The sequence below is a fragment of the Neoarius graeffei genome, chromosome 4 (assembly GCF_027579695.1).
Source record: "Neoarius graeffei isolate fNeoGra1 chromosome 4, fNeoGra1.pri, whole genome shotgun sequence".
NCBI lineage: Eukaryota > Metazoa > Chordata > Actinopteri > Siluriformes > Ariidae > Neoarius > Neoarius graeffei.
The window spans coordinates 63,991,018-64,017,757 of NC_083572.1; the positions used below are offsets into that span (position 1 = coordinate 63,991,018).

The following is a 26,740-nucleotide window of genomic DNA, read 5'->3' on the forward strand; positions in this document are numbered from 1 at the left end:
TGTAGGAGCTGCACATTCATGCTCAAAATCACAGTATGTCAATAATAATAATAATGCATTTCATAACAGTCATAATAATGAGAAAATTTTCTCAAAATTATGGTTTACTATTACATCATAATGAGATATTAAGTCATTATTATGAGAACTTGAGTCACTTCATTATGGGACCGGAAACAAAGTTTTTTTAGCTTATCTGTCTAGATTTTATTATTATTATTATTATTATTCGAATAACTCATTAAGTTGACAAATTACAATAAAAGAAAGTATAAAATGTGACAGGATTGTATTGCACCTTTGTGGTCACATGCTAACAGGAAGACAGTTTGTTTTACTGGCTTACATTATGTCGTCACTTCCGGCTGCCGCTCGGCGGTGAGGTGAATCCGGGCGCTGGGTGTTTGTAATGAGCAGCAGCAGCCCGTGTACGGATCATGGAGTGTGTGAGTATCTTCGGCTGGGGATTCTTTCTCAGGCAGGAGAACCAAATCAGCTTGGTGAATCCACCATAATCCGAGACAAACTGGCTTCTCTAGAGTGCTAACAAGTTGACGAGCTAGCTGTGTATTATTATTAGCCTGAATTAAAAAGTAGATAGCAAAGACTGAAGTCAGCTAGCATGCTGCTTTAGTTTAGCGCTCACTCTGAAACGGTTTGACACCAGGTGCGGTTCATATGTCTATATTGCGAGCTAGAAAAGTAAAATTAGCATAGTGTCGATACCGATAAATAAATAAATCCAGCTAGCTGCTGTGCTCAGGCGCTGACTGGCTAACTGGTGTTTTCTCGCTTCAGTTCGTAGGAACACGTAACGTTTGTCTGGAAGCTAAATGCTAAGCTGTGTTGTATATTAATATAATTTAGTATCAAATTATTAGAGATCCGATTTTCTCTATTGTTTAGCTCTGTGGTTCCTGTAAAGACAGACCTTACACTGAAGGTTTGGCTGATTTGTTGCTAACTGCTAGTTTGCTTTGAGTACTAAGAGGAGCCTAGACGGCATTTTACTGACTGGACCGGTGCAGTGACCAGTTTTAACTTCCTGCCGTGAAATAAAGCCTCCTTCCGGTCCTTCTCGGAAGTCCGTGTGTAACTTCGGAGGTCGTGATTACTTCATGGTGTGTGTTCATGTAGTTTTGTTTTAAACTAATAATAAACTTGGTTTGTTTGTATCATCAGTGACGAGAAGTTTATTTTTGCCTGGTTGCAAACGAAATGAAGACTTGAACAGCTAACGTGTAAAATGACCATGACATTTTTCCCACGATGGCACAAGAGTTAGCGAGGTGTAATTACAACACTGTGTTTGCGGTCAGATTTCCGGTATGACTTGTTTTTTTTTGTTTGTTTGTTTTTGTTTATTTGGCCATAAACGTACAATAAAAACGGTACAGGTGTGGCAGGGATGACACAAAAGCATAACTTGTTTCCATTGTGGTCCCTTATCACAGCCAAAAAATAGCTACACACAATTAAAAATAACAAAATAAAAATAATTTGACAATACTGTATAACTGAATATCATGGGGAAGCATTAACTCGTTCCGGTTTTCTTCTTTTTTTTTTTTTTAAATCAATAATTTGTTTTTGTCGATATCAAAGATTCCCAACCCTGGTTCTGGAATACCCCCTGCTCCACCCTTTGGATTTAAGAGATTACAACCCCTGGCAAAAAGTATGGAATCACCAGTCTTGGATGAGCGCTCATTCAGGCGTTTTATTCTATAGAACAAACTGAGATCACAAACATGATACAATAATAAAGTCATTCCAAAGTGCAACTTCTTGGCCTTCAGAAACACTAAAATAGGCAAGGCAAGTTTATTTATATAGCACATTTCATACACAGTGGCAGTTCAATGTGCCAGAAGTAAAAGCAAAACAGTAAGCAATAGACAATAAAGTTACATAAAATAAATGGGGAAGAAAAATAATAAGAATTAAACAATAGTAGAAATAAAATGAAATAAAAGTTCAATAAAAAAAACAGCAGAATAAAATAGAATAAAAGTTAAGTAAAATTTAAAACATGCAGAGACTAAAAGTAAAGAGTTTAAAACATGTAGAGATGGCAATATTAATAATTTAGCAGAAAGCATCTGAAAACAGCTTGGTCTTTAGTCTAGATTTGAAGCTGCCAACAGCAGGAGCATTTTTGATGTCCTCTGGCAGTTGGTTCCATAGCTGTACTGCACAGTAGCTAAAAGCTGCTTCACCACACTTTGTTTTAACAACCGGTTTTAACAGTAAATTTTTCTGCTGCGATCTGGTAGATCTGATCGGGTTAGGCCGCTGCAACATATCAGAGAGGTAATTGGGCCCTGTACCATTTAGAGATTTGTACACCAGCAGCAATGCTTTAAAGTCAATTCTGTAGCTTACTGGAAGCCAGTGAAGGGACCTTAGAATTGGGGTAATGTGTTCTGTTCTTTTTGTTCGTGTGAGAACCCTAGCTGCTGCATTTTGAACCAGCTGAAGTCATTTGATGGGTTTTTTTTGGCAGGCCTGTGAAAAGGCCATTGCAGTAATCAACCCTACTAGAGATGAAGGCATGTATCAGTTTTTCCAGATCATTTTTTGACACAAGTCCTCTTAGTTTGGAAATGTTTTTTAGGTGATAAAATGCCGTTTTAGTGATTGCCTTCATGTGCCTGTCAAAGTTTAGCTCGCTGTCAATGAAAACACCAAGATTTTTAGCCATTTCTTTTGTTTTAATCCCCTTTGTGTCAAGAATAGTGGTAATCCTGAGTTTTTTATCTTTTTTTCCCAAATAGAATTACTTCTGTTTTATCTGTGTTCAGCTGAAGAAAATTTTGTGACATCCAGTTGTTTATTTGACAAAATAAACGAAGAAAATACATTGTGATAGTCAGCAAATGTTACTTTTATAGACCAAGCACAGGGAAAAAATATGGAATCACTCAATTTTCAGGTAGAAAATAAGGGCTCACCCAGTCAATTTCCTTTCCCTAAATTGACACCTGCCTCAGATTAGATCTGCTCGTTAGTCTGCAGTTAGAAACAGCGCAGTTATCACACCTTGGAGGGCTGCTGGACCAAACGGATTGGCAAGAATCATGGCTCCAACAAGAGAGATGTCTCTTGAAACAAAAGAGAGGATTGTCAAACTTCTTAAAGAAGGTAACTCTTCACGCATGGTTGCCAAAGATGTGGGCTGTTCAGTCAGCTGTATCTAAGATATGGACCAAGTACAAACAGCATGGGAAGGTTTTTAAAGCCAAGCGTACCAGTAGACCAAGGAAGACATCAAAGCGTCAAGACAAAAAACTTAAGGCCATGTGTCTTGAAAACCGAAAAAGTGCAACAAAACAAATGAAGCATAAATGGGAGGAAGCTGGAGTCAATGTACAAGTATGTGACCGAACTGTGAGAAATCGCCTAAAGGAAATGGGATTTTCATATAGGAAAGCTAAAAGAAAACCATCATTGACACCTAAACAGAAAAGAACAAGACTACAATGGGCTAAGGAGAAGCAATCAAGGACTGTGGATGACTGGATGAAAGTTATCTTCAGTGATGAATCACGAATCTGCATTGGACAAGGTGGTGATGCTGGAACTTTTGTTCGGTGCCGTTCCAGTGAGATTTATGAAGAGGACTGCCTGAAGAAAACGTCCAAATTTCCACAATCCTTGATGATATGGGGCTGCATGTCAGGCAAAGGCACTGGGGAGATGGCTGTGGTTACTTCTTCAATAAATGCACAGGTTTACATTGACATTTTGGACAGTTTTCTTATCCCTTCAATTGAAAAGATGTTTGGGGATGATGAAATAATTTTCCAAGATGACAATGCATCGTGCCATAGAGCAAAAACTGTGAAAGCATTCCTTGGTGAAAGACACATCCAGTCAATGTCATGGCCTGCAAATAGTCCAGATCTCAACCCAATAGAAAACTTGTGGTGGAAATTGAAAAAAATGGTCCACGACAAGGCTCCGGCCTGCAAAGCTGATCTGGCAACTGCAATCTAAGAGAGTTGGCACCAGATTGATAAAGAATACTGTTTGTCACTCAAGTCCATGCCTAAGAGACTGCAAGCCGTTATAAAAGCCAGAGGTGGTGCAACTAAGCACTAGTGATGTGTTTTGAATGTTCTTTTGTTTGTCTGTTTTTCATGATTCCATATTTTTTCCCCTGTGCTTGGTCTATAAAAGTAACATTTACTGACTTCCACAATGCTTTTTCTTCATTTCTTTTAGTGTTTCTGAAGGCCAAGAAGGTGCACTTTGGAATGACTTTATTATTGTATCATGTTTGTGATCTGAGTTTGTTCTACAGAATAAAACGTGTGAATGAGTGCTCATCCAAGACTGATGATTCCATACTTTTTGCCAGGGGTTGTAGCTAATTAACAACCTTTCCTATGTTTGGGGGGGGGGGATTGCTGTGGGTTGTTTTTCAGATAGTGGAATTGACTACTTTCACATACCCATAATGCATTGGGGGGTAACTGGACACTATATGTGTTTACTAAGTCAGATATCCATCCATCCATTATCTGTAGCTGCTTATCCTGTTCTACAGGGTCACAGGCGAGCTGGAGCCTATCCCAGCTGACTATGAGCGAGAGGCGGGGTACACCCTGGACAAGTCGCCAGGTCATCACAGGGCCTGAGTCAGATACCCTCAGTCATTTCTTCGAATTCGCATGGGGGAAAACACCTTTTCCTGATTTAAAGCATTTTGTATTTAGAAAGCAAGCACAACTTTATTCATCACACACTTGGGGAAATTCCTCTCTGCATTTAACCCATCTGAAGCAGTGAATACACACACATACCCCGGGCAGCCATGCTAACAGCATCTGGGCAGGAGTGGGGTGCCCAAGGCTGTCCCATATTAACCTAACCGCGTGTCTTTGAACTGTGAGGGGAAACCCACGCAGACACGGGGAGAACATGCAAACTCCACACAGAAAGGCCCCTGCCGGCTGCTGGGCTCGAACCCAGACCTTCTTGCTGTGAGGCGACCGTGCTAACCACTTGTTTCTTATGGCTTATCTCATTTTAACCAGCACCCAGCAAAAACGATTTCATTGTAGATTTTTCTATGATCAGTGTCAATCTTTTGAAGCTCCTCTGCCGATCTTTTAACTTCTGCAGGTCAGTAATTGTTGGAACACCCGTGCTGACAGATGAAGAAGGCTGCTGACTGTCACCCGAAGTCAAGATGTTCAAAGCGTTCCATATGATATTTACAAGCGCTTTTTTACTGACTGATTTCTCGAACTCCACAGAAAAGGCTTTGCACATTTCTTGAAGCTTCGGTTTAGTTAGTTTTGACCCTTCTTTGAAGGTTTTAGGGAGATTTAAATTTGAACCGATGCAGTGTTTGTTTATATTTTGGTTAGCCCCCAAGGCCCAAAGCATTATGGGGTAACGTGAAAGTAGTTAATATCCATGAACATGAAAATGGTGACTTACTACTTGGCACGGAGGTTTCTGAGCTGCCCACTTTAAACTGTAAAATAAATTCCGTGGACCCATACAGTATAGATATGTTTCATGAAAGTTATTAACTTTTTTTTTTTTATATGCCTCCGCCACCTTAAGGTGCAGGAGGCATTATGTTTTCGGGTTGTCTGTCTGTGCGTGTCCGTCCCGAAACCTTGTGAACACAATATCTCAAAGGTTAATGAAAGGAATTTCACCAAACTTTCACCATTTGTGCGCTTTGGGACAAACATGAACTGATTAGATTTTGAGGTTAAAAGGTCACAGGTCAAGATTACTGTGAGGTCAAATGTCCATCCCCAAATCACAACTTAATAAGGCGTGTAGTCTACCAGGCGGAGGCATCGTCGAGTTCTATCTAGTTTAAATGATATTTTTGGAGCCATAACTTTCTACTCCTGGAATCTCGAAATGCAGAATGCATTAGGTCGGAGTTGACTTTGGTTCTTAGACCCCTGAATATAGTGCCTTTTGATAATGGCATTGTAATTTCCACCAATATAATAAAATAAAATAAAAAGTCATGGTCTCCTGGTGTAGATTAGAGGTTCTCAAACTTTTGGCAACTAAAGTAAAAGAATTTCCAAGGACCTGTCTGATCACAACACAGATTTAATTGTCAGAACAACAGGTTAAATATGTACCATGTGAGTTTATTCAGGCCGTGAGAGCGTTCCAGTCATGTAGCTTTGAAATATATTGAGACACTTTTTCTGAAATAAGTTACTTTTTAAGTTATTTTTGTTTTAGGTTACTGCTTTTCATGTGAAGTGACGAGACAATTAGGGTCACAACTTGGATAAATAAATAATGACCTAAACAACCTTGGTATTAATTGACAGGAACAGCCAGGTCAAGCTTAATCCAGACTTGGTCATGTTGCAGGTTTTAGGCTGACTGAGCTCTAGGTTGGCTGTCGCATGAAGCAGTTTGTTTAATATTAAATTTAAAAAAAGGATGCATACAGTTTGAGTTAATAACCCACATACCAAGTCAGCGGGTCAAGAACTGGGGCAAAAGTGTCTAACAAACCAGTTAGTTTATTTACATACTGCGAGATTGTCTGTGTGTGTGTTGAACAAAGTTGTGATTTAATTGCTTGCTTACATCCTTTATGTGCATAAGACTTGGGTCTCTGTTTCTCAGGTTCCTGCTGCTATTGATGAATTTGAGTGTAAAAAGGAGGCGCACACAGATGGTAAGAAGCTGTACACTACATTGTGAAATTTTATCCATGCTGAAATTTGCTGCTTGTTGTAAGAGGTTCAATGTATGATTAATAGGGCTGTAACGATACACCCAACTCGCGATTGAATTCGTATCACGATTTTTGACCCACGATTTTTTTTAAATGTTTTTTTAAAGTAGTAAATTTGACTTATTAACATTTACTTACTTACATTAACTATTTAATAACAAATAATTCAGACCACTGCAGAGAATGAGTAATATGTATGCAAAAATGAACAAATGTATATCCAAAGACGGTTTTATTTCTCAAAATAATACTGTTGAGCCGGAAGCTCTGCTTTTTTTCGGTTCTGAAAGTCATTTTTCCAAATCGTGTAAATCCGTTAAGATTTTTTTTTGGGGGGGTGGCTCTCTTACTGTCTCACACTCATAGGGCCAATGATTTTCTGTGATCGCGGAAAACGGATGGAAATTACGGAATTTTTATGGTGAAACATTGCTCGCGTGTCAAAATGTAACTGCCGCAGAAGGCTTCCGCCCAAGCAGACATGCCTTCAGTGTTGCCAGATATTGCTAACGTTTTCCACCCCAAAATATGTTCAAAACCAGCCAAAATGCACCTAAACCCGCCCAATCTGGCAACACTGCATGCCTTTCCGGTCAAGTGATTGGCTTGTGGCACACCTAGCCAGCCAATGAGCTGCTTGTTTACAGATTTGCTCCCCGCGTCGCAACCAGAATGGCGACCGCTTAAAAGAAATGAATGCTCTGCCAGTGGCGAGTGTGGACGTTGCGTGACTCGCAGAAGATTGTCGCAGGTCAAAATGTAATTTAAATAAAAAGTAAAGTATTCATAAATTGAAGTTTGGAAGCGCCTCTGTTTTTGGGCTGAGAAGTTTGAAAGGGTGTACCGCAATTCTGCCTTCTTGTATCGCGATACGGATCGTGGCTCTGCGTATCGCGATTTCGATTCGCATATCGTTACAGCCCTAATGATTAACAGCCCTTGATTTCTTTTCTGATCTAGATCCTGAACACAATGTGTACACTCGCTTTATGAAGTCCCACCACTGCTATGACCTGGTGCCAACTAGCTCCAAATTGGTGGTGTTTGACACCTCTCTGCAGGTCAGTGGCTGTTGTCTCGCCATGAATGAGGGTTGGTAGAGATCCTTCTGCCGTTCCTGCTGCCTTAAGTTCCACACCAAAAACATGCACAATAAGACACGCATACAGTGGTGCTTGAATGTTTGTGAACCCTTTAGAATTTTCTATATTTCTGCATAAATATGACCTAAAACATCATCAGATTTTCACACAAGTCCTAAAAGTAGATAAAGAGAACCCAGTTAAACAAATGAGACAAAAATATTATACTTGGCCATTTATTTATTGAGGAAAATGAGCCAATATTACATATCGGTGAGTGGCAAAAGTATGTGAACCACTAGGATTAGCAGTTAATTTGAAGGTGAAATTAGTCAGGTGTTTTCAATAAATGGGATGACAATCAGGTGTGAGTGGGCACCCTGTTTTTTTTTTTTTTTTTTAAATATATTTTTTTGGGCTTTTTTTTTTTTTTCACCTTTATTGGCATACCTGCAAACTAGTCACCTTTCGGCGAAATTCACCGTTTTGATCCCAAAATAGGTCACTTGTGTGAATCGTGTAGATCCGAAGAGTTTTTTGTTTTTTTTGGGGGGGGGGTGCGCGAAGCTACGTTGCCGAACATTTGGTTTCAATGTACTACTACTTCAAAGTACTACTACTACTTTTCTCCTCACACCCACATTCAGACCATTTCCGCCTTCTTCATACTTCAAACGTCTCTCTGATTGGATGACATTCCAACGAGCCAATAGTCTTACAGAACGCCGGACAGTATCCGCGAATTATAACTGAATAGAGGCGGGGTTTTCTTGAATACGGGTGTGTATAGGAGGATGGCAGAGATCATCCAAACGCAATGCAGAACGGGACACTGAGTCTTGAAAACAGCCCACGGAATCATATTTTCTGATTTTTTCTGGAACTCTATATTACATCTGGAGACGGAAAAGCATTTTTAGTATGCGGAGAAAGCTGTGTTACAATGAGTGTGATTTAAAGAGGCTTTAGGGTGGTTTTTTTGGTACCTGTGAGTCGCGTTTTTATGACGTAAGACACAAGGGGCGGGGCTGTTACGTTTGAACCGAACGCGCGACACAGAAGATGTTTCTGTGGGCTGAAACAAAACAGAAAAAAATGTCATCAGTTTGAATAAAGTCATTTTTTGTTGAACATAAGGATCTATAAACGCGTGTTTTGGGTAAGAGAAATCATTTTTATGTGAAACTATTGGTGGGATTGTCAAAATTATAACGTAATATGTGTTGATCTCAGTTGTATTCAGAGAACCAGTTAGTTGTGCGTGAGAGTGTGTGTGTGTGTGTGAGTGAGAGAGAGAGATTCTCTCTCTCTCACTCACACACACAGACTCTCGCACCATGAATTTGGCAGCACTGAAGGAAAGGAGGGCTGAATTTGGTGTGCTGCTGGTAATAGGGCAGAGGTGGTGAAGGATAGCATGGCGCGAAAGAGGCACATGGCAGAGCAGCATAAACGTGCCCTTGAACTGCTTGTTCGGGCCAAAAGGTCTAAAAAATGATAAACTGGTCTGCTGAAGAAAGTTTCCAGTGTCACACTTCAAAAATTTGAATTTAAAAAAGTAATTTTACTTTTTATACTTTTCCTTCCTTAATGGTAATGTAATGAGGTGTCAGATGCAAAACTGAAAATTGCAAAGCTAAAAATGAATAAATCTTGTCTTTGTTTTAAATGTTGTCTTTTCCCTTTATTTTCCTTGATCGCACGCTGTTTAAGGGGGCCGGGGGGTTACCGGTAGTTTGTCACCTTTTTCAACCCTCATGAGTTTGCAGGTATGTATTGGATAGGACAGTGTAGATACAGGGCAGGAAATGAGCAGGAGAGAGATGGGGAGGGATCGGAAATGACCTCAGGTCAGAATCGAACCCCGGTTCCTGGATTTATGGTATGGCGCCTGAGCCACGACGCCCCCGGGCACTCTGTTTTATTTAAAGGGGTACCAAATATAATATATACAGTTGCTGATGTGACAAAGTAACGTATTCTTAAGTATTCTATCAAATTTGTATACTAGAAAACAACGAAATATCTTGGTAATTGTAAATAGGATAGTCGGTACGCTAAACGGCACAAGAGTCGCCATTTTTAAAAGACCGTGACGTCAGCCCTACCCACTGCACTAGGAGAGAAGTGTGTAATCATGGCGTCGGGCGCATCAAGTGAAAGCGACAGCTCTGTCGAATCATACGAAGAGATCCCGCAAGACACACTGCAAGCAGGCTATGGCTTAGAAGGGTACCAGTTTGAACCAGTTTGTGTAGCCGATCACTTAGAATTCATCCTACTTTCCGATTCACACGTGCTAGTCCCAACCTCAATGAGCCAACACAACTGGGCACATGCATACGTCATGAGTGTTACGCAGAGGAAATGAACGTGCATTCTGATTGGATAAAATTAATATCATGGCGGGCTGTTCAAACTGCGGAAATAGTTTGCTCGAGCTACTTTCAAAACACTATAACTTTCCAACCTTAGAACGAAAAACTTTTGTAAGTCTTGAATAAGGTTCATTAATGTGTTTTATTGTTATATTTACTCTCTATATATTGCCCTCTGTTCCCCTTTAAAGAACAGGGATCTATCAAAGTCTGATCTTCACAACACATGTTTGTGGAAGTGTATCATGGCATGAACAAAGGAGATTTCTGAGGACCTCAGAAAAAGCGTTGTTGATGCTCATCAGGCTGGAAAAGGTTACAAAACCATCTCTAAAGAGTTTGGACTCCACCAATCCACAGTCAGACAGATTGTGTACAAATGGAGGAAATTCAAGACCATTGTTACCCTCCCCAGGAGTGGTCGACCAACAAAGATCACTCCAAGAGCAAGGCGTGTAATAGTTGGCGAGGTCACAAAGGACCCCAGGGTAACTTCTAAGCAACTGAAGGCCTCTCTCACATTGGCTAATGTTAAATGTTCACGAGTCCACCATCAGGAGAACACTGAACAACAATGGTGTGCATGGCAGGGTTGCAAGGAGAAAGCCACTGCTCTCCAAAAAGAACATTGCTGCTCATCTGCAGTTTGCTAAAGATCACGTGGACAAGCCAGAAGGCTACTGGAAAAATGTTTTGTGGACGGATGAGACCAAAATAGAACTTTTTGGTTTAAATGAGAAGCGTTATGTTTGGAGAAAGGAAAACACTGCATTCCAGCATAAGAACCTTATCCCATCTGTGAAACACGGTGGTGGTAGTATCATGGTTTGGGCCTGTTTTGCTGCATCTGGGCCAGGACGGCTTGCCATCATTGATGGAACAATGAATTCTGAATTATACCAGCGAATTCTAAAGGAAAATGTCAGGACATCTGTCCATGAACTGAATCTCAAGAGAAGGTGGGTCATGCAGCAAGACAACGACCCTAAGCACACAAGTCGTTCTACCAAAGAATGGTTAAAGAAGAATAAAGTTAATGTTTTGGAATGGCCAAGTCAAAGTCCTGACCTTAATCCAATGGAAATGTTGTGGAAGGACCTGAAGCGAGCAGTTCATGTGAGGAAACCCACCAACATCCCAGAGTTGAAGCTGTTCTGTACGGAGGAATGGGCTAAAATTCCTCCAAGCCGGTGTGCAGGACTGATCAACAGTTACCGGAAACGTTTAGTTGCAGTTATTGCTGCACAAGGGGGTCACGCCAGATACTGAAAGCAAAGGTTCACATACTTTTGCCACTCACCGATATGTAATATTGGATCATTTTCCTCAATAAATAAATGACCAAGTATAATATTTTTGTCTCATTTGTTTAACTGGGTTCTCTTTATCTACTTTTAGGACTTGTGTGAAAATCTGATGATGTTTTAGGTCACATTTATGCAGAAATATAGAGAATTCTAAAAGGTTCACAAACTTTCAAGCACCACTGTAGAAATATCCAGGTTCCCTGTACAGTATGGAATGAGTGGGTTTAGCCAAGTAGATGTGGTCTGTTTGAAGGGGAAGACTTTTTTCATTCATCACAACCAAATCCACAGAAACACCCACCGGTTACAGACGACAACATGGACGTGCACAGTGACCCCAAACTGCACGATTATGAAGGAAATATTTAACAGCTAGCACGGCTATTATTGTTTATAGGTATATAAAATGTCTCCAGCTAGGTAGCTAGCCAACGTAAATAAAACTATATATTATTTATTAGAAATCCACACTTGATTGGGAAATTTGCACGCTTCTTTGGAGACCTTGCTCTTCAGTAGAGGGAGAAAAACAGTTACAGTCTAGAAATGCTGTATGTTGGGAAAGTTATTGCTGAGGGTGTAGATGTTTTTGTATCACAGTGGGATATGTGAGAAACGGAGACTTGTGTTTGCTTGTGTGAATGATTTGTTTCCACTCCTTTACCAGGTGAAAAAGGCTTTCTTTGCTCTCGTCTCCAATGGAGTGAGAGCTGCTCCACTCTGGGATAGCAAGAAGCAGTGCTTTGTTGGTAAGTGGGTTATACAGTCAGTGCAATTAGTCATCATGTATTGATTTCCCTTTCTGCTACAGTCTAACCATACATTTATTATAGGTATGTTGACCATAACCGATTTTATCAACATACTTCATCGCTACTACAAGTCCCCGATGGTAAATACTCTCCAATAAAGAGAAAAAAACTACAGGGTGTTTCAAAAAATTTGATATTATTTACGATGCAAATATCCCAGAAACTCTGTAGTCTAGGCAAATGAAATTGAACAGGTTTAATGTTGACCAATATAAGATTTATTCCTCAAAGTTTGAATGAGAAATTATAAGGTATGTGGATTCCATGAACAATTTTGCAAATTTTCAACATGCGCACCGCCTGAGACACAAACGCACACAGATGCCTTCCTCGTTGAACTTTTTGTTCCAGGTCCAAATCTGCATTGCAGTTTTTACGTTTTTAAACTCTGATAAATGCACGCTGCACAGTCTTGTTCGACTGTGTTCGAGCGTACTCTAACACACAAAACGCCTTTTCTTTTCCAGTGAATGGCATTTCTATACCTAAAAAGATAAAAACAAAAAACATACAATTTTGACCTGCTTCCATAGCCTGGCAAGCCAGACTAAATGTGAATATTTAGTCTGGCCTCGATCCGTAGACATTTCCGACGGGGGTGGGAGGAACAAACCGCTGTCTTTCAAACTGTCTCTGTGCGTATAGGCCAACGCTCTGACCAATCAGCGCAACAGTGACTGTGACGTAGTCAGAGCGACAGAAAGCAGTGGGGGAGACCTTGAAATAAATAATTTTTCAAAATGCATATTAATTAATAAACAGGTTCTAGATATTAAGAAGTTTGGAGATAATGACCACAAGTTTGGAGTCTGTACCACATACTTAACATACACTTATTTTTTTCAAGTGTTTTTCAAGGGTTTGCTTAAACTGTTTTTGAGAGTTTTTATTTAGTGGTGTTTGGTGAAATAATTTCCCTTAAATTTAAAATAACGGGAAAATAAATAATCAAAAAGTAATATTTCAAAGCTGTTTATTAATTCTTCGTACTGCACAAACTAGCCCCATCCTTTTGGCTACGAGCGGAGCCAGCTGGTAGATCAGACTTTTGCCATAGCCGGTCAGCAAAACAGCGAAAACGTCCTTCTTGAAAAGGAATGAGCGGAGAGCCTCTTCCTGCTCATGTTTCAACGAAAACTCCAAGTCTAATTCTTCTAAAACTGATTCCAAAGCGGAGTCAAACGCGCGCTGTTCACTAGCCGTAGCCATCTTTCCTGCTGTGCTTTCTCCAGCGTCGCGCAGCTTTGTCGTCACTCCTGCAAAAGCCCGCCCAAAGAATCCAAACAAAACCTTGCGTTGTGATTGGTGGGCACGATTTGAAGCCCGGGGTGTTTTTGTTTATATGGTGCGAGGCTAGACCTACTCGCTAGGCAAAAATGTTTTTGGCCGCTAGGCGGGTGGGTCTAGTTTACTAGGCTACTGCTTCCACACATGCTGTTAAAATTTGAGGTCAATTGAACGAGACTTGGCAAAGTTATTAGATTGTGAAATGATATCAAGTTTTTTGAAACGCCCAGTATTTTCTTTTTTTATACCGTGCCTCCTCTGTGTGTTGCATTGATTGTCCGTCATCAAGTGACTTTTTTTTTTTTTTTTTTTTTTTTAAATTAAGCGCAAATCAAATGTTATAAATGAATTTATGTAGATCATATTAATGTAATGAATGTAAATATGAACATGAAATGTACCAGATGAACTGCAAACCTCAGTAAGGTAGTCATGATCTAAATTGTTTGAAATGATTTGTCTCTGATTTCATATTTTAGGTTCAGATATATGAATTGGAAGAACACAAAATAGAGACATGGAGAGGTAAGAAACATTTTTCAGTTTAAAAAATAAAACAACCAAGCTGTGTGCAGTCACTGTAATGTTAATTAATATTTTATTTGTCTGCATGTTACTTGATAGAGGTCTATCTACAGGATTCCTTCAAACCTCTCGTTAGCATATCACCTAATGCCAGGTAATGTAAGACGTTCTATTACTTGACTACATTTGTGTGGACACGCGTGAAAAGATGTTTATTCTGTCACTCTGTTCTCCCCATCGCTCCAGTCTGTATGACGCCGTGTCGTCGCTGCTAAAGCACAAGATCCACAGGTTGCCGGTAATCGATCCTCTGACAGGGAACACGCTGTATATCCTTACTCACAAGAGGATTCTCAAGTTCCTCAAACTCTTCGTAAGTATGGACTTCTGTCCTCGCTTGCGTCTCCGTACCATCCAGACACACGCAGTACGAGGAAGCATAGCTCTGTCACTGAGACTTCAAAAGCTTATGTCCAGGTTCAGTACATGTGAAAAGATTCAGTGCTCGTGGTTTGTATGGTAACATGCGTTTGGTTGGAAGTGGAAGGTGCAGTACTGCTGTTAGAATAATGGGCTGAAGTTACAGCGTTACTGGAGCTGTTTTACAGTAAATCAATTGTCTACTGCCCTCTTCTGGTCACTGTTACTCCTGGACTTAAAGTGCATATTCTGGACCAATTTTTTTTTTTTATATGAAAGTATGTCCCTTTACACACTCCTCCAGAAGGGTAATTTTGCACAAGGCCATCTGTCTACAGCAGAAAAAAATAAAATGCGTCTGGAAAAATCCCAAGGAAGTCTGGAGCCAGATTCGTGACGTCACGTGTGGAAGCGCCAGCAGGCTGCGCGAGCTTGCACAGTTTCAGTGCGCAGCCTGTGTAGACCAAGTTTAGCAGCGAGCGATTTTGCATTGAAATATGGAATTGTCACCTGAGTGCAATGTTACTTCACCTTTGGATGAAGAATATAATGAGATGTCAGAATTATTTCTTACCCTGGCAACAGTCAACTTGTGAATTGCCGATTTTCTTGGTCTTTTTCTCGGCTCTGCTTTGGTCCTCGGCTTCGAGGGCCTCAGTGGATGCGGCACTTCGCCTTCTGTCAGGGGAGACGGACACGGCTGGCTCCTTTGGTGACGCTGACACAGATGGAGACGGCGTTGCTTTGGGCATTCTGACAGATGGAACTGTTTTTTTTTTTTTTTTTTTTCAGATCAAGTTGCCTCGCGAAGCCCGTTTCCCACTGCAAATAGTTCTCAAAGTCGTCGGGCCTTGTGAAGTGAGCACCGCAAATGATGCTGTAGTCTGTAGCATGTAGCCAGTTTTTCCGGGTGCCTCACATGAAGCGCTCCCATTTCTCTCTCATTGTCCGGTCTTTTGGGAAACGATGAGTACTAATCCCGGCGGCACGGTGGTGTAGTGGTTAGCGCTGTCGCCTCACAGCAAGAAGGTCCCGGGTTCGAGCCCCGGGGCTGGCGAGGGCCTTTCTGTGTGGAGTTTGCATGTTCTCCCCGTGTCCGCGTGGGTTTCCTCCGGGTGCTCCGGTTTCCCCCACAGTCCAAAGACATGCAGGTTAGGTTAACTGGTGACTCTAAATTGACCGTAGGTGTGAATGTGAGTGTGAATGGTTGTCTGTGTCTATGTGTCAGCCCTGTGATGACCTGGCGACTTGTCCAGGGTGTACCCCGCCTTTCGCCCGTAGTCAGCTGGGATAGGCTCCAGCTTGCCTGCGACCCTGTAGAAGGATAAAGCGGCTAGAGATAATGAGAGAGTACTAATCCCATCAAGATTGGTGTTGCTACACCCTGCTACGATACATCTGTTAACCATTTTAATAATTACGTGATAACGTTGAAGAAATTTGCAGAAAACCACCAGGTCATTTTCTCATAAACCGGCGCTGATGTAGGATTCAGAAGGAGGCGTCCCGCACGCGACGTCACAAAAATCAATGTTTGCCGGGAAATCCAAATGGCGAGTTTTTTCAGAGGCGGACCAATTCACCTCAAATGGCTTTGATTTCAGCTGAATTTTTCTGGTATTGCGCAAGGTAAAAAAATTGCAGAGAATGCAGAATGTGACAGATATTTGACCAAAGTTTAATATAAAATAGGAGAATTACATTGATCTTGCTCCTGAATTTACCCGTGATATGCACTTTAAAACTGAGGTGCCTCTAATGCCATTAACCTGATACAGTATGACAGCTGTGTATAAATAGCATATCCTTTAAACTGGTTGTATTAGACTCCAGTCCTGGAGGTTCACAGCACTGCGGAGATTGTCATTTTACCCCTGCATTTCTATGGGCATGGAGTGGTTTTGAGGGGCTGCAGGCAGAGTTGACTACATTTTAGTGTTTTCATGTTTTGAGGTTTTGACTTCACTTCTGTGTGGTTTTTGCAGGATGGGTGTGATATGTGCCCATCGTATTCTCAGTATTGGCTGTGTATGTTACTGGAAGGAAAATATGATGTTTTTATCAGTGAATTGATCTACTTATGCTCATAGCTCTTCATTCTGATAATTAAGCAATATCACATGAGGGAGTGCTGTTTATGGCGGCACGGTGGTGTAGTGGTTAGCACTGTCGCCTCACAGCAAGAAGGTCCTGGGTTCGAGCCCCGTGGCTGGCGAGGGCCTTTCTGTGTGGAGTTTGCATGTTCTCCCCGTGTCCGCGTGGGTTTCCTCCGGGTGCTCCGGTTTCCCCCACAGTCCAAAGACATGCAGGTTAGGTTAACTGGTGACTCTAAATTGACCGTAGGTGTGAATGTGAGTGTGAATGGTTGTCTATGTGTCAGCCCTGTGATGACCTGGCGACTTGTCCAGGGTGTACCCCGCCTTTCGCCCGTAGTCAGCTGGGATAGGCTCCAGCTTGCCTGCGACCCTGTACAGGATAAGCGGCTACAGATAATGGACGGATGGAGTGCTGTTTATACCTGAATATCAGCACAGCTGTGACTCGATCAGAGCTAATCACAACCAAGCTGATGTTCAGGACAACAGCACGTCCTCGAATGTCATATTGCTATTATATAGCAGTTCTGTAAACTAGAAATTAATATTGTGGAAGTGACATTTTGGACACAATATGGCCAAATAATATGGCTGTTTACTTTTGCTCCGCAAACAAACATGGATCCCAAAGAAGCCACGCTCACTTTATAGCACGTCAGCTAGCTACCTCACGTCGATTTATGCGCTCCCGTTAAAAGCGGTGTCCGTTCTATCTTTTCATCTTCATCTGACGAGCTTTCATATTTTAAGTCAAAAGTTATATTCCTGAAAAGTATCATTTGTCATGTTCGCTGATGATATCGCTAACACTACCATAGTAACCAGTTCGAACTAGGAAGTGGAGTTTTACCTGCCAAGTGGAGTGAAATGTCCCAGTGCTGTTCTCGTGAAATATCAGCACTCTTGGAACACCGCTTGACCAGTCAAATCAGTGGACCAGAACTAACTGTTGCATAATTTTAAAAAACAATTTTAGGACCTTTGTGAAAGAACAACGCATGGAATCTGCATATTTCTAACACTTCTTTGTTAACGTGTGTAATATTCTGCATCATTAGATCAGATTCAACTTTGTGGTTGTGCAGAGTACAGGTACAAAGCCAATGAAATGATTATGATGCCTTAAGATTAGTCATAGTATTTGAAAAGCATGTTTAAACGATTTCAAGGTGCTGTGCAAGATTTTGAAGGGGAATGTTTTATATCTTGAGCTCTTTTTTTTTTTTTTTTAAGACTGCTTTTGTGACAACCCTATGAACAGAACAAATATACAAAAACTGCTGGTGGCATATGGTACAAATTTGCAGAGAGAAAAGTACGAGACTATAACGATGGTAATATATGAAGTATTTCCTCAAACTAGTTCCACCGGGGGGGAAAAAAATCTAGCTTTTGGTGAAGTAGCTTCATGTCACACTGAAAATTTTTTTACAGAAAGTCAACCTTTTTTAATTGAAATAAATTTATTCAGAGAAAAATCCTTCATCAAAAATGTATTTTCAACAAAAACACATGCCACTATTATTGGCACCCCTGCATTTAATACTCCTGTCCACCCTCCCTTTTCCAGTAAAACAGCACTGAGTCTCTCCTATAGCACTTTATAAGGTTGGAGATACAGAGCAGGACATTTGAGACCGTTCCTCTCTACAGAGACCCTGTCCACACTAGGGATTTTGTACCGATACGATACTACTTTCGTACCGCAACACTTGTCCACACTAGCAACTATACCGGTACTGTAGCGGTATAACTGTATCGTTACGAAACCCACAAATGTATGGGTTTCGTACCGGTACAGTATCGGTACTGTATCGCTTCGCTGTAGTGTGGACAGATGAAGCGGTTCTGTATCGATACAAATATAATGCGCAAAGTCACACACCTCAATCGATGTCTTCGCTGAATAAAATAGTGAAGAACGGAGATTCGTTTTCTTTGTTTCTTTCTCAACTGCCTCGCGCGTTTTATACGATTCGACTGAATAAATGACCACCAGAAATACAGACTGTACACTGACAACAAAAAGCGCACACACGTTGTTTCATCCGCCATATTCTCGGAAGGAAGTTACTCAGTAACCACGGAAACATTTCGCGTACGTGCATTTCAACTACCGTGAAAGAAAACCGCAAACATTTCTCGCTAGTGTGGACAGATGCACTAAACTGCACCGGTATACTTTGTATCGATACAGTTATACCACTATCGTACCGGTATATATGTGAACACAGCAAGAGTCTCTCCAGATCATCCAGGGTCCTTGGCCCTCTCTAGTACTCTCTCCTCTTCAGCTCCCCCCGCAGGTTTTCACTGGGGTTCAGGTCAGGGGACTGAGATGGGCACGGCAGAGGCTTGATTCTGTGGTCAGCGAAACCTTTTTGTGTTGATTTGGACGCACGCTTTGGATCATTGTCCTGCTGGAAGATCCAGTAACGACCCAGTTTTAGTTTCCTGGCAAAAGCAGCCAGATTCTGACGTAAAATGTCCTGCTGTTTCATGGAGTCCATGATGCAATGTACTGTAACAAGGTCTCCAGGGCCTTTGGAGTCAAAACGGCTCCAAAACATCACAGAACTTCCACCATATTTTACAGCTGCGATCGGGTTCTTTTCATTTTAGCCGTCCTTCTTTTTACACCAAACCCACCTTGAGTGTTTATTGCCAAAAAGCTCCATTTTTGTTCCCTCAGACCAGAGAACACGGTTCCAGCCAAAGTTGTGGTAATGTTTCGCAAACTTCAGGCGCTTACGTTTGTTAACTGACAGAAAAGGCTTTTTTCTGGTAAACCTAAATAATCTGTTGGCATGGAGGCGGCGTCTGATGGTGGTTTTGGAGACTTCGTGAATTACAAGACTTGACTTTTTCTTGTAATTCATCAACAGTGACCTTTGGGGATTTTTTTGCCTCTCTTAACATCCTCCTCACTGTATATGGGGGCAAAATAAACTTGGATCCTCTTCCATGCAAGTTAGTAACCGTTCCAGTTGGTGTCCACTTTATTATTATTATTATTATTATTATTATTAGGGCCCGAGCCCGAATGGGCGAAGGCCCTATTGATCTTGTAAGAGTTCACTATTCTTCTTCTTCTTTATTTTTCTCCGCTGTTGGGCCATTTTCGGGGCGCTTGCCATGGGCGAAAACGCACGAAATTTGGCACCAGTTCCGAGAATTGCCACCACCACTCAGAACCAGAAGCCCAAACTTGGCCGGGGCTCAGGGCCTCTATAGCGCCCCCTAAGTCGTTGTGATTTTGGCCTCCCGCATTAAGGTGCCTGGTTGCCATGTAGTTTGTAGTAGTGGCATGCCATTTGGTACGCATATGTATCTCACTAAGCCGGACAAGAATGTAATGCCAATGCATTAGCCACGACCAACAGGAAGTGAGGTAATTTCACTTTTGTGCGAAATGCATGGCCACGAAGAGGGCGCAACTCCTCCTAGACCGTTCATGGGAATGTCACCAAAATTGATACACATCATCTACAGACATGGCTGACAAAAGTTACTAAATACGTTTCACGTAGCATAAACCGTTCAGAAGTTACACGTCAATCAATTTTCAATGCTCAATTTTACATGCTTAAAAATTCATAACAAATCTTCTAATTGCTCAAAACTGCTCATACTTCACACGCACATCACTCATTGGGCTTCTGACATGTTACCCAATTTCTGTGATATTTCGCCACTGGGGGCGCTATTTTTGGGCAAAAAATCCAATCTTTCCTCAAATTTGGTCAAACTTCACGGCCACCCTCTTACTACCTCCCATGTCATGTATACCACATTTTGGGGATTTTCGTCCATGGGGGGGGCGCTGTTTTTGGCCGACGCAATTGCTCCAAAACGGGTTTTTGGTAAATTATTCCATAATGCTTTTCCTTCACACCACTACCTTGTGATAGTACATTGCTGTTGTAGACACTTATTTTTCCAACTCATAATCGCTCATGTACAGCATAGCGCCACCTACTGACATGGGAAAAACCAAAAAATTTATTCTTCACAAATCTATATCTCATCTTCTATTTACTCAATTGTCATCAAACTTCATACGCAAACTCTTCATTGCTCACCTGACATATACGCCAAATTTTGTGCACTTTCGCCCCTGGGGGTGCTGGTTATGGCAAAAATGATATTGCAGCTTCTGATTTGTCAAACTTGGCAAGCAAACTCTTTACAGGACCCTTATTGGGGCGCTTGCCATGGTCGACAACGCACGAAATTTGGCTCCTTTTTCTTAGACTGCCACCGCAGGCGGGCCTCAGGGCCTCTATAGCGCCCCCTAACGTGTTGTGATTTTTGCCTCTCGCATTAAGGTGCCTGCTTGGCATATAGTTTCTAGTTATTATTATTATTATTCTTAGGGCCCGAGCACCGTACAGTGCGAGACCCTATTGTTTTTGAAGGATTATTATTATTATTATTATTAGGCCCCGAGCACCGTACAGTGCGAGACCCTATTGTTGCCATGTGTCCAATTCTGTGCTTTGTCGCCATTGTGGGAGTAATGTCTCTTGCCGAAGAAGCTGTGGAAGGTATTTCGCGGGGACGCATGCCCCCGCCCCCCTTGGCCGCTGGCGCGAGGGCCCGTCAAGGCCGCTTGCGGCTTTAATTATTATTATTATTATTATTATTATTATTGCCCCAACAGTAAAAAATTAACATTTTCAAGAGAGTAGCCATTTTTAATAACCATTCCCTGACTTATGAAGGTTGACACACTTCTCCCTCATTTGGTTTGTGTTCTCTTATCTTTCCCATGTTGACGAATGACTACGGGAATTTGGCCTCTGCGTCACCTCATATTTGTTCCTCGGTTAATCAGGAAGTCATGGATTACAGCTTGAAAGTTCCTACACACTCCAATCAACTCAAAAATACTGTACGATTTAAATGAGAAACATGCTTCAGTGGGGCGGGACGGTGGTGTAGTGGTTAGCGCTGTCGCCTCACAGCAAGAAGGTCCTGGGTTCGATCCCCGTGGCCGGCGAGGGCCTTTCTGTGCGGAGTTTGCATGTTCTCCCCGTGCTCGCGTGGGTTTCCTCCGGGTGCTCCGGTTTCCCCCACAGTCCAAAGACGTGCAGGTTAGGTTAACTGGTGACTCTAAATTGACCGTAGGTGTGAATGTGAGTGTGAATGGTTGTCTGTGTCTATGTGTCAGCCCTGTGATGACCTGGCGACTTGTCCAGGGTGTACCCCGCCTTTCGCCCGTAGTCAGCTGGGATAGGCTCCAGCTTGCCTGCGACCCTGTAGAAGGATAAAGCGGCTAGAGATGATGAGACATGCTTCAGTTACAGTGTCGTCACTATAATTTCCAGGGGTGCCAATAATAGTGGCACATGTTGTGTGTTTGTGTTTTTTTGTTTTTTTTTTTGAAAATGGTTATTTCTTGGCAAAGGATTTGGTTTTTCTCTGAGTAAATTTATTTCAATTAAATGAAACCCTTTTTACTCATCTTTACAAGGGGGGGGCCAATCATCATGGAGGGTGCTGTATGACCTTTTGGACCAATTACAGACACCGGGAGGCCTCAGAAGGAAATATGCGTTGGATGTGTGCACAAACCTCTTCACCTTTCTTGCTCAAAAGTTCTCTCTCTTCCCTTTGGAAGTATACAGCCAGCTTGATTCAGCTGTACCAAGGCCACCAATGTGTGAATTATTTTTTGAGTAGGAAGAGCTGCAGGTGCTTGGAAACAACCCATGCGCACCATGTTTAATATCGTACGGTAGATCAGTAATTAAAGAGAAGTTCACTCTAAATATTTAGACTGTTTTACAATACAAAATAAACATTTAAGGTGTACGCCATAGTCTAGTGTCCTCTATTACCCCTTTTCCACCAAATCGGTTCCAGGGCTGGTTCGGGGCTGGTGCTGGTTCACAGCTCGTTCAACTTGCCAGCCAGCTGAGAACCAGTTTGCTTTTCCATAGCTCGTGGAGCCACGTCATTACGTCGCTGTACATGTCAGTTACGTCGCTACGTTTGCATAAACCTTGGCGCGAATATCAAAGCAAAAACAACACGGGAGAAGCAGCAACAACAACAATAATAATAATAATGGATGACTTCGCGTTTGTACAGCTGCTGCTCCTCGTCGCTTAAAAATGGCGATCTTTCGCGGTCTTGTTGTTGGTCTTAACAACTCCTCCCCCCTGCTGACGTAAGCGGTTCTTTCCTCTGGCCCAGCAGAGAGTTGGTGCTAGCCTGGAACCGGTTTTTCTGGCCCCAGAGCCAGTTCTTTGTCAGTGGAAACAGAAAACCCGGTTCCAAACTAAGCACTGGCCCCGAACCAGCCCTGGAACTGCTTTGGTGGAAAAGGGGCATCTGTGCCTTGTGGGTGGATGATGTTTTATGCTTCAGAGTGATTGTGCCGGCTCAATCATTTCACACTGTTCTTTAATCCCTTCGTGGCTGTTTTCAGATTTCAGACATGCCCAAACCAGCATTCCTATCAAAGTCTCTCGAAGAACTCAACATCGGAACATTCCAGAACATTGCAATGGTCCATACGGACACACCGCTCTACACGGCGTTGGGAATCTTCGTTGACCAGAGGGTGTCTGCCCTGCCTGTAGTCGACGATAATGGTGAGGCTCGGAGATGATTGCGTGAGAGCAGAGTCGGGGTAAAAAGTTTTCGCTTGATGTTCGATGGCAGTTAATTGCAGATTGTCTTTTTCCCTTCGCCCACTTTTCTCCACACAGGAAGGGTGGTTGACATCTACTCCAAGTTTGACGTCATAGTAAGTTTCTAAATGTTATTTGTGTGTGGGGTTCTTAAAGGTTATTAATTTGTGTAATTCCGTTTTTACCAGTGAGACGCTATCTTCAGGCAAACTAAACTCCTTTATACTGACACAAAATATCCGTACAAGACGTGTTCTCTTTTTCATAATTGTCCCTGTATAGTGTGTACATATTTAATTTTAAAATAAAAAGGACGTCCCTGGGCGCTGACCTCTTACTCTGTCCGAGGTTCAGATATCACGCCCGGAGTACAAATTCCGCGACAGAATCCGAGATTGTGACGTCACTTACTCGCCACATAACTTACTGAGGCTGAGCTCTCGCGGATACGTCATTTCTAAATTCCTGTAAACAATCCTGAAGACCCCTGAGCATCAAGCGTTTGGGTGTAAAAATAAGACCGATCATCAAAGCGGTGAACACCTTTCACACAGACACAAGTAAACAGTGAGTGCACCGGAAAGTACACAGCTGCCATCTTGTCGGTAAAAAACACCGCTGAATACTGCTGCGCTCGTGTACAAAATGGATCAATTTCAACTGACGGACTACACGGCTCATTTTTCTAATGAACAGATAACTAGATACATGTCTAAAATAAACGATCTACAGATTAGTGACCCTTATGGCTTACCGGATGGAGTTTTCACGACCGTGTCAGTGGATATTGAACTGCCAGAGGTGGAATACCCAGACGTGTATAATTATCTCATTAACTTTCCCTCGCTGTTCAGTGGTGAAGCACTGCGTGCTTATAAATCTCTGGACCGTTATCTTTACAGAAATTCAGGATTTGTCAGCCACCCTCAGATGTGGCATCTTGCAAACAAGAAAATAACAATCCTCATTAGACGGGTAAGTCACTTAAGTATTACTAGTACTGATATCAGTAGTATCTAGTATAGCACTGACCAGCCGATAATAGAATAAGGTAATTCCAGCTGTAATTCCAAATCGTCCGTCTTGTTTACCATGGATCTGGCGTTGGAGAGGTAGAGGTTTAGCAGTGGAGATTTGAGTGGCTGTTTTCTGAGCTTAGTCAACAGGCCGGCTCTGCCTGTAGCCTCGCTTTTGCTTCCTCTCCCGACGCCGCCTCCTTCGCCTGCAAGACCCGATAACAATCCACGGAGACCCCGCTGGTCTCGCTATCTCGTCCGGAATGCTGTGCATGCGATGGAAATCGCTACAAACCGTCATTTTCTGCTGGAAGCCAATGTCCAGTAAGTCCATACGGTTGTAGTGGATATTGAAGTCCGGTACAGACGAACAACACGTAAAAATACACACAAAAAACATAACCGTGCACAGCACAGGTAGGGAGAGCTTGTAGCCGCAGCCGTTGTAGTAGAATTGTATATAGTAGGGTTTTCCAGAAGAAAAGGTAGAAGCAGAAGTAGAACCAGAAGTAGAAGTAGAAGGCGGAAATGGCGTTTAACCGACAAGATGGCGTCTGTTACAATCTGGATCGGCTGTGACGTCACATGCAAGATCTCTATAAACGCTCCACTGCCAGCTATTCGGTGTTGTGGGTTCCTCCCCCCCCAAAAAAAAAAAAATTAAAAATTTTCATTGCATTTGTAGCATGTTTTTGTTTGTTCATTGAGCGAAGCGGTTTTTGGCAAGAATCGTGTTGCTATGACAACAACCATTGTTTACTAGTATCCGTGTCAGTACTGCGCATGCTATCTAGCCGAGTAAGATTTACACTTCATAAAAGTGAAGTCTGTTGGTTCTTGTATTATGTTGCCAGTAAAAATCACACGGTTACAGAAATTTTAGAATTGGAAGCCTTTATTTGTCACATGCACATTACAGCACAGTGAAGTTTGTTTTTTTTCCTCTGCATTTAACTCTGCTGAAGCAGTGAACACGCGCAGACAGACATGAGCGCAGTGTGTGCCAGTGCCCGGAGATTGATTTATTTTTATTTTTTTAAGAATTAAAAGCCTTTATTTGATGGCTCTGTGTCACAAAGGTAAATGGAGTTCTAGGGTGACATTAATGTCCCAAGCGGATATCTGATTTCAGTGCTAATGGCTGCGTCCTGGTGAGCCTATTTTAATCAATATCATAACTTTTAAAATGGATAAATTATGAAGTTTTAATTTAAACATGCAGAGGGCACAGCAGGACACTTGTGATTGGCAAACGGCGTTCATTTTGGGGATTTGTTTGACTTTAAATGACAATTTAACTGCTATTAGACTGGACTTTTTGTGGGTGGGTTGTTTTTTTTTTAAATCTGGTGTTTTCTAGCATATTTGACCTCACCTCACACACTGAATAATACAAGATCACTTGGACTTGTGCAGCGAATCTCGTGTTCACGATTTGCTTTTGAGCGAGTATACAGAGAGACATCTGATTTGGGTAAATTAAATGGTGTGTGTGTGTGAGAAGAACAGTAAATCATCTCACACTTGTCACTGTGCTGTAAACTGTACACACTTTGATGGTGTGACTTCTATGTAAGATTTATTCCTCGCTGCAGAATATCCAAAAATAGCCAGTTTTCCATTTTCCTTGCCTGTGTGTGGCGTCAGCGAGTCGTGTAGGTGTCAGTCAGGACAGATGAACTGACACTGAATTGACATTGCTAAAGTGTGTGTGGTGACTGTGTGCTGGGTCGATGTAGGTTACTGGTGTCTATTTAAAGCCTCGGGCTTGATTATTGATCAGTCAGGCAGAGTTCATGATCCTCCACCTCTATCTTCAGTCCCCGTTCACAGATCTGTTTGTCTCTTACTCTTTTTACTCGAAAAGAACCTGGCTGCGGAAAAGACGTATAACAACCTGGATATTACTGTCACCAAGGCCCTTCAGCACCGCTCTCAGTACTTTGAGGGAGTTCTGACCTGTCAAGCACACGAGACACTGGAGGCCATCATCAGCAGACTGGTGGAGGCGGAGGTGAACCGCACAAACGAGCGCACACTTCTGCTGAGAATTGTTTTAATATGATGGTATAGATAGTGTGTTTTAAAGAAATGTAAACTAATGGTGTCGTTACACCACGCTCTACCAGTCAGGATGATTTATATAAAAGGATTACCTGCTTTTTAATAAGAGAAAATTGTATTTCTACATTTCACTTCACTACTCAAGTTACTGCAAAGTACTTTTCAAAAGATGTTCCTAAACCGGTTTCAAGCATAACCGATTTTTGCCGTTCTTTCAGGTGCACAGATTAGTGATGATCGACGATCACGAGGTGGTGAAAGGCATCGTTTCTCTCTCGGATATTCTTCAAGCTCTGGTGCTCACCAACGGAGACAACGGTAAGACTGCTTAAAGGTCCCATGGCATGGTGGTTTGTTGATGCTTTAAACGGGC

General features: G+C 42.0%; 1 protein-coding gene across 1 annotated transcript; it reads left to right on the plus strand.

Moving 5' to 3' along the window:
• The first annotated feature begins 286 nt into the window (after positions 1-286).
• prkag1 (protein kinase, AMP-activated, gamma 1 non-catalytic subunit) lies at positions 287-26,714 on the plus strand. Its single transcript, XM_060919472.1, has 12 exons — positions 287-446; positions 6,628-6,679; positions 7,700-7,800; positions 12,174-12,255; positions 12,340-12,398; positions 14,085-14,130; positions 14,230-14,284; positions 14,377-14,503; positions 23,083-23,248; positions 23,366-23,403; positions 26,171-26,317; positions 26,586-26,714. The coding sequence occupies exons 1-12, from the start codon at positions 438-440 to the stop codon at positions 26,697-26,699; spliced, it is 996 nt and encodes a 331-aa protein (XP_060775455.1). The 5' UTR covers positions 287-437; the 3' UTR covers positions 26,700-26,714.
• The last annotated feature ends 26 nt before the right edge of the window (positions 26,715-26,740 follow it).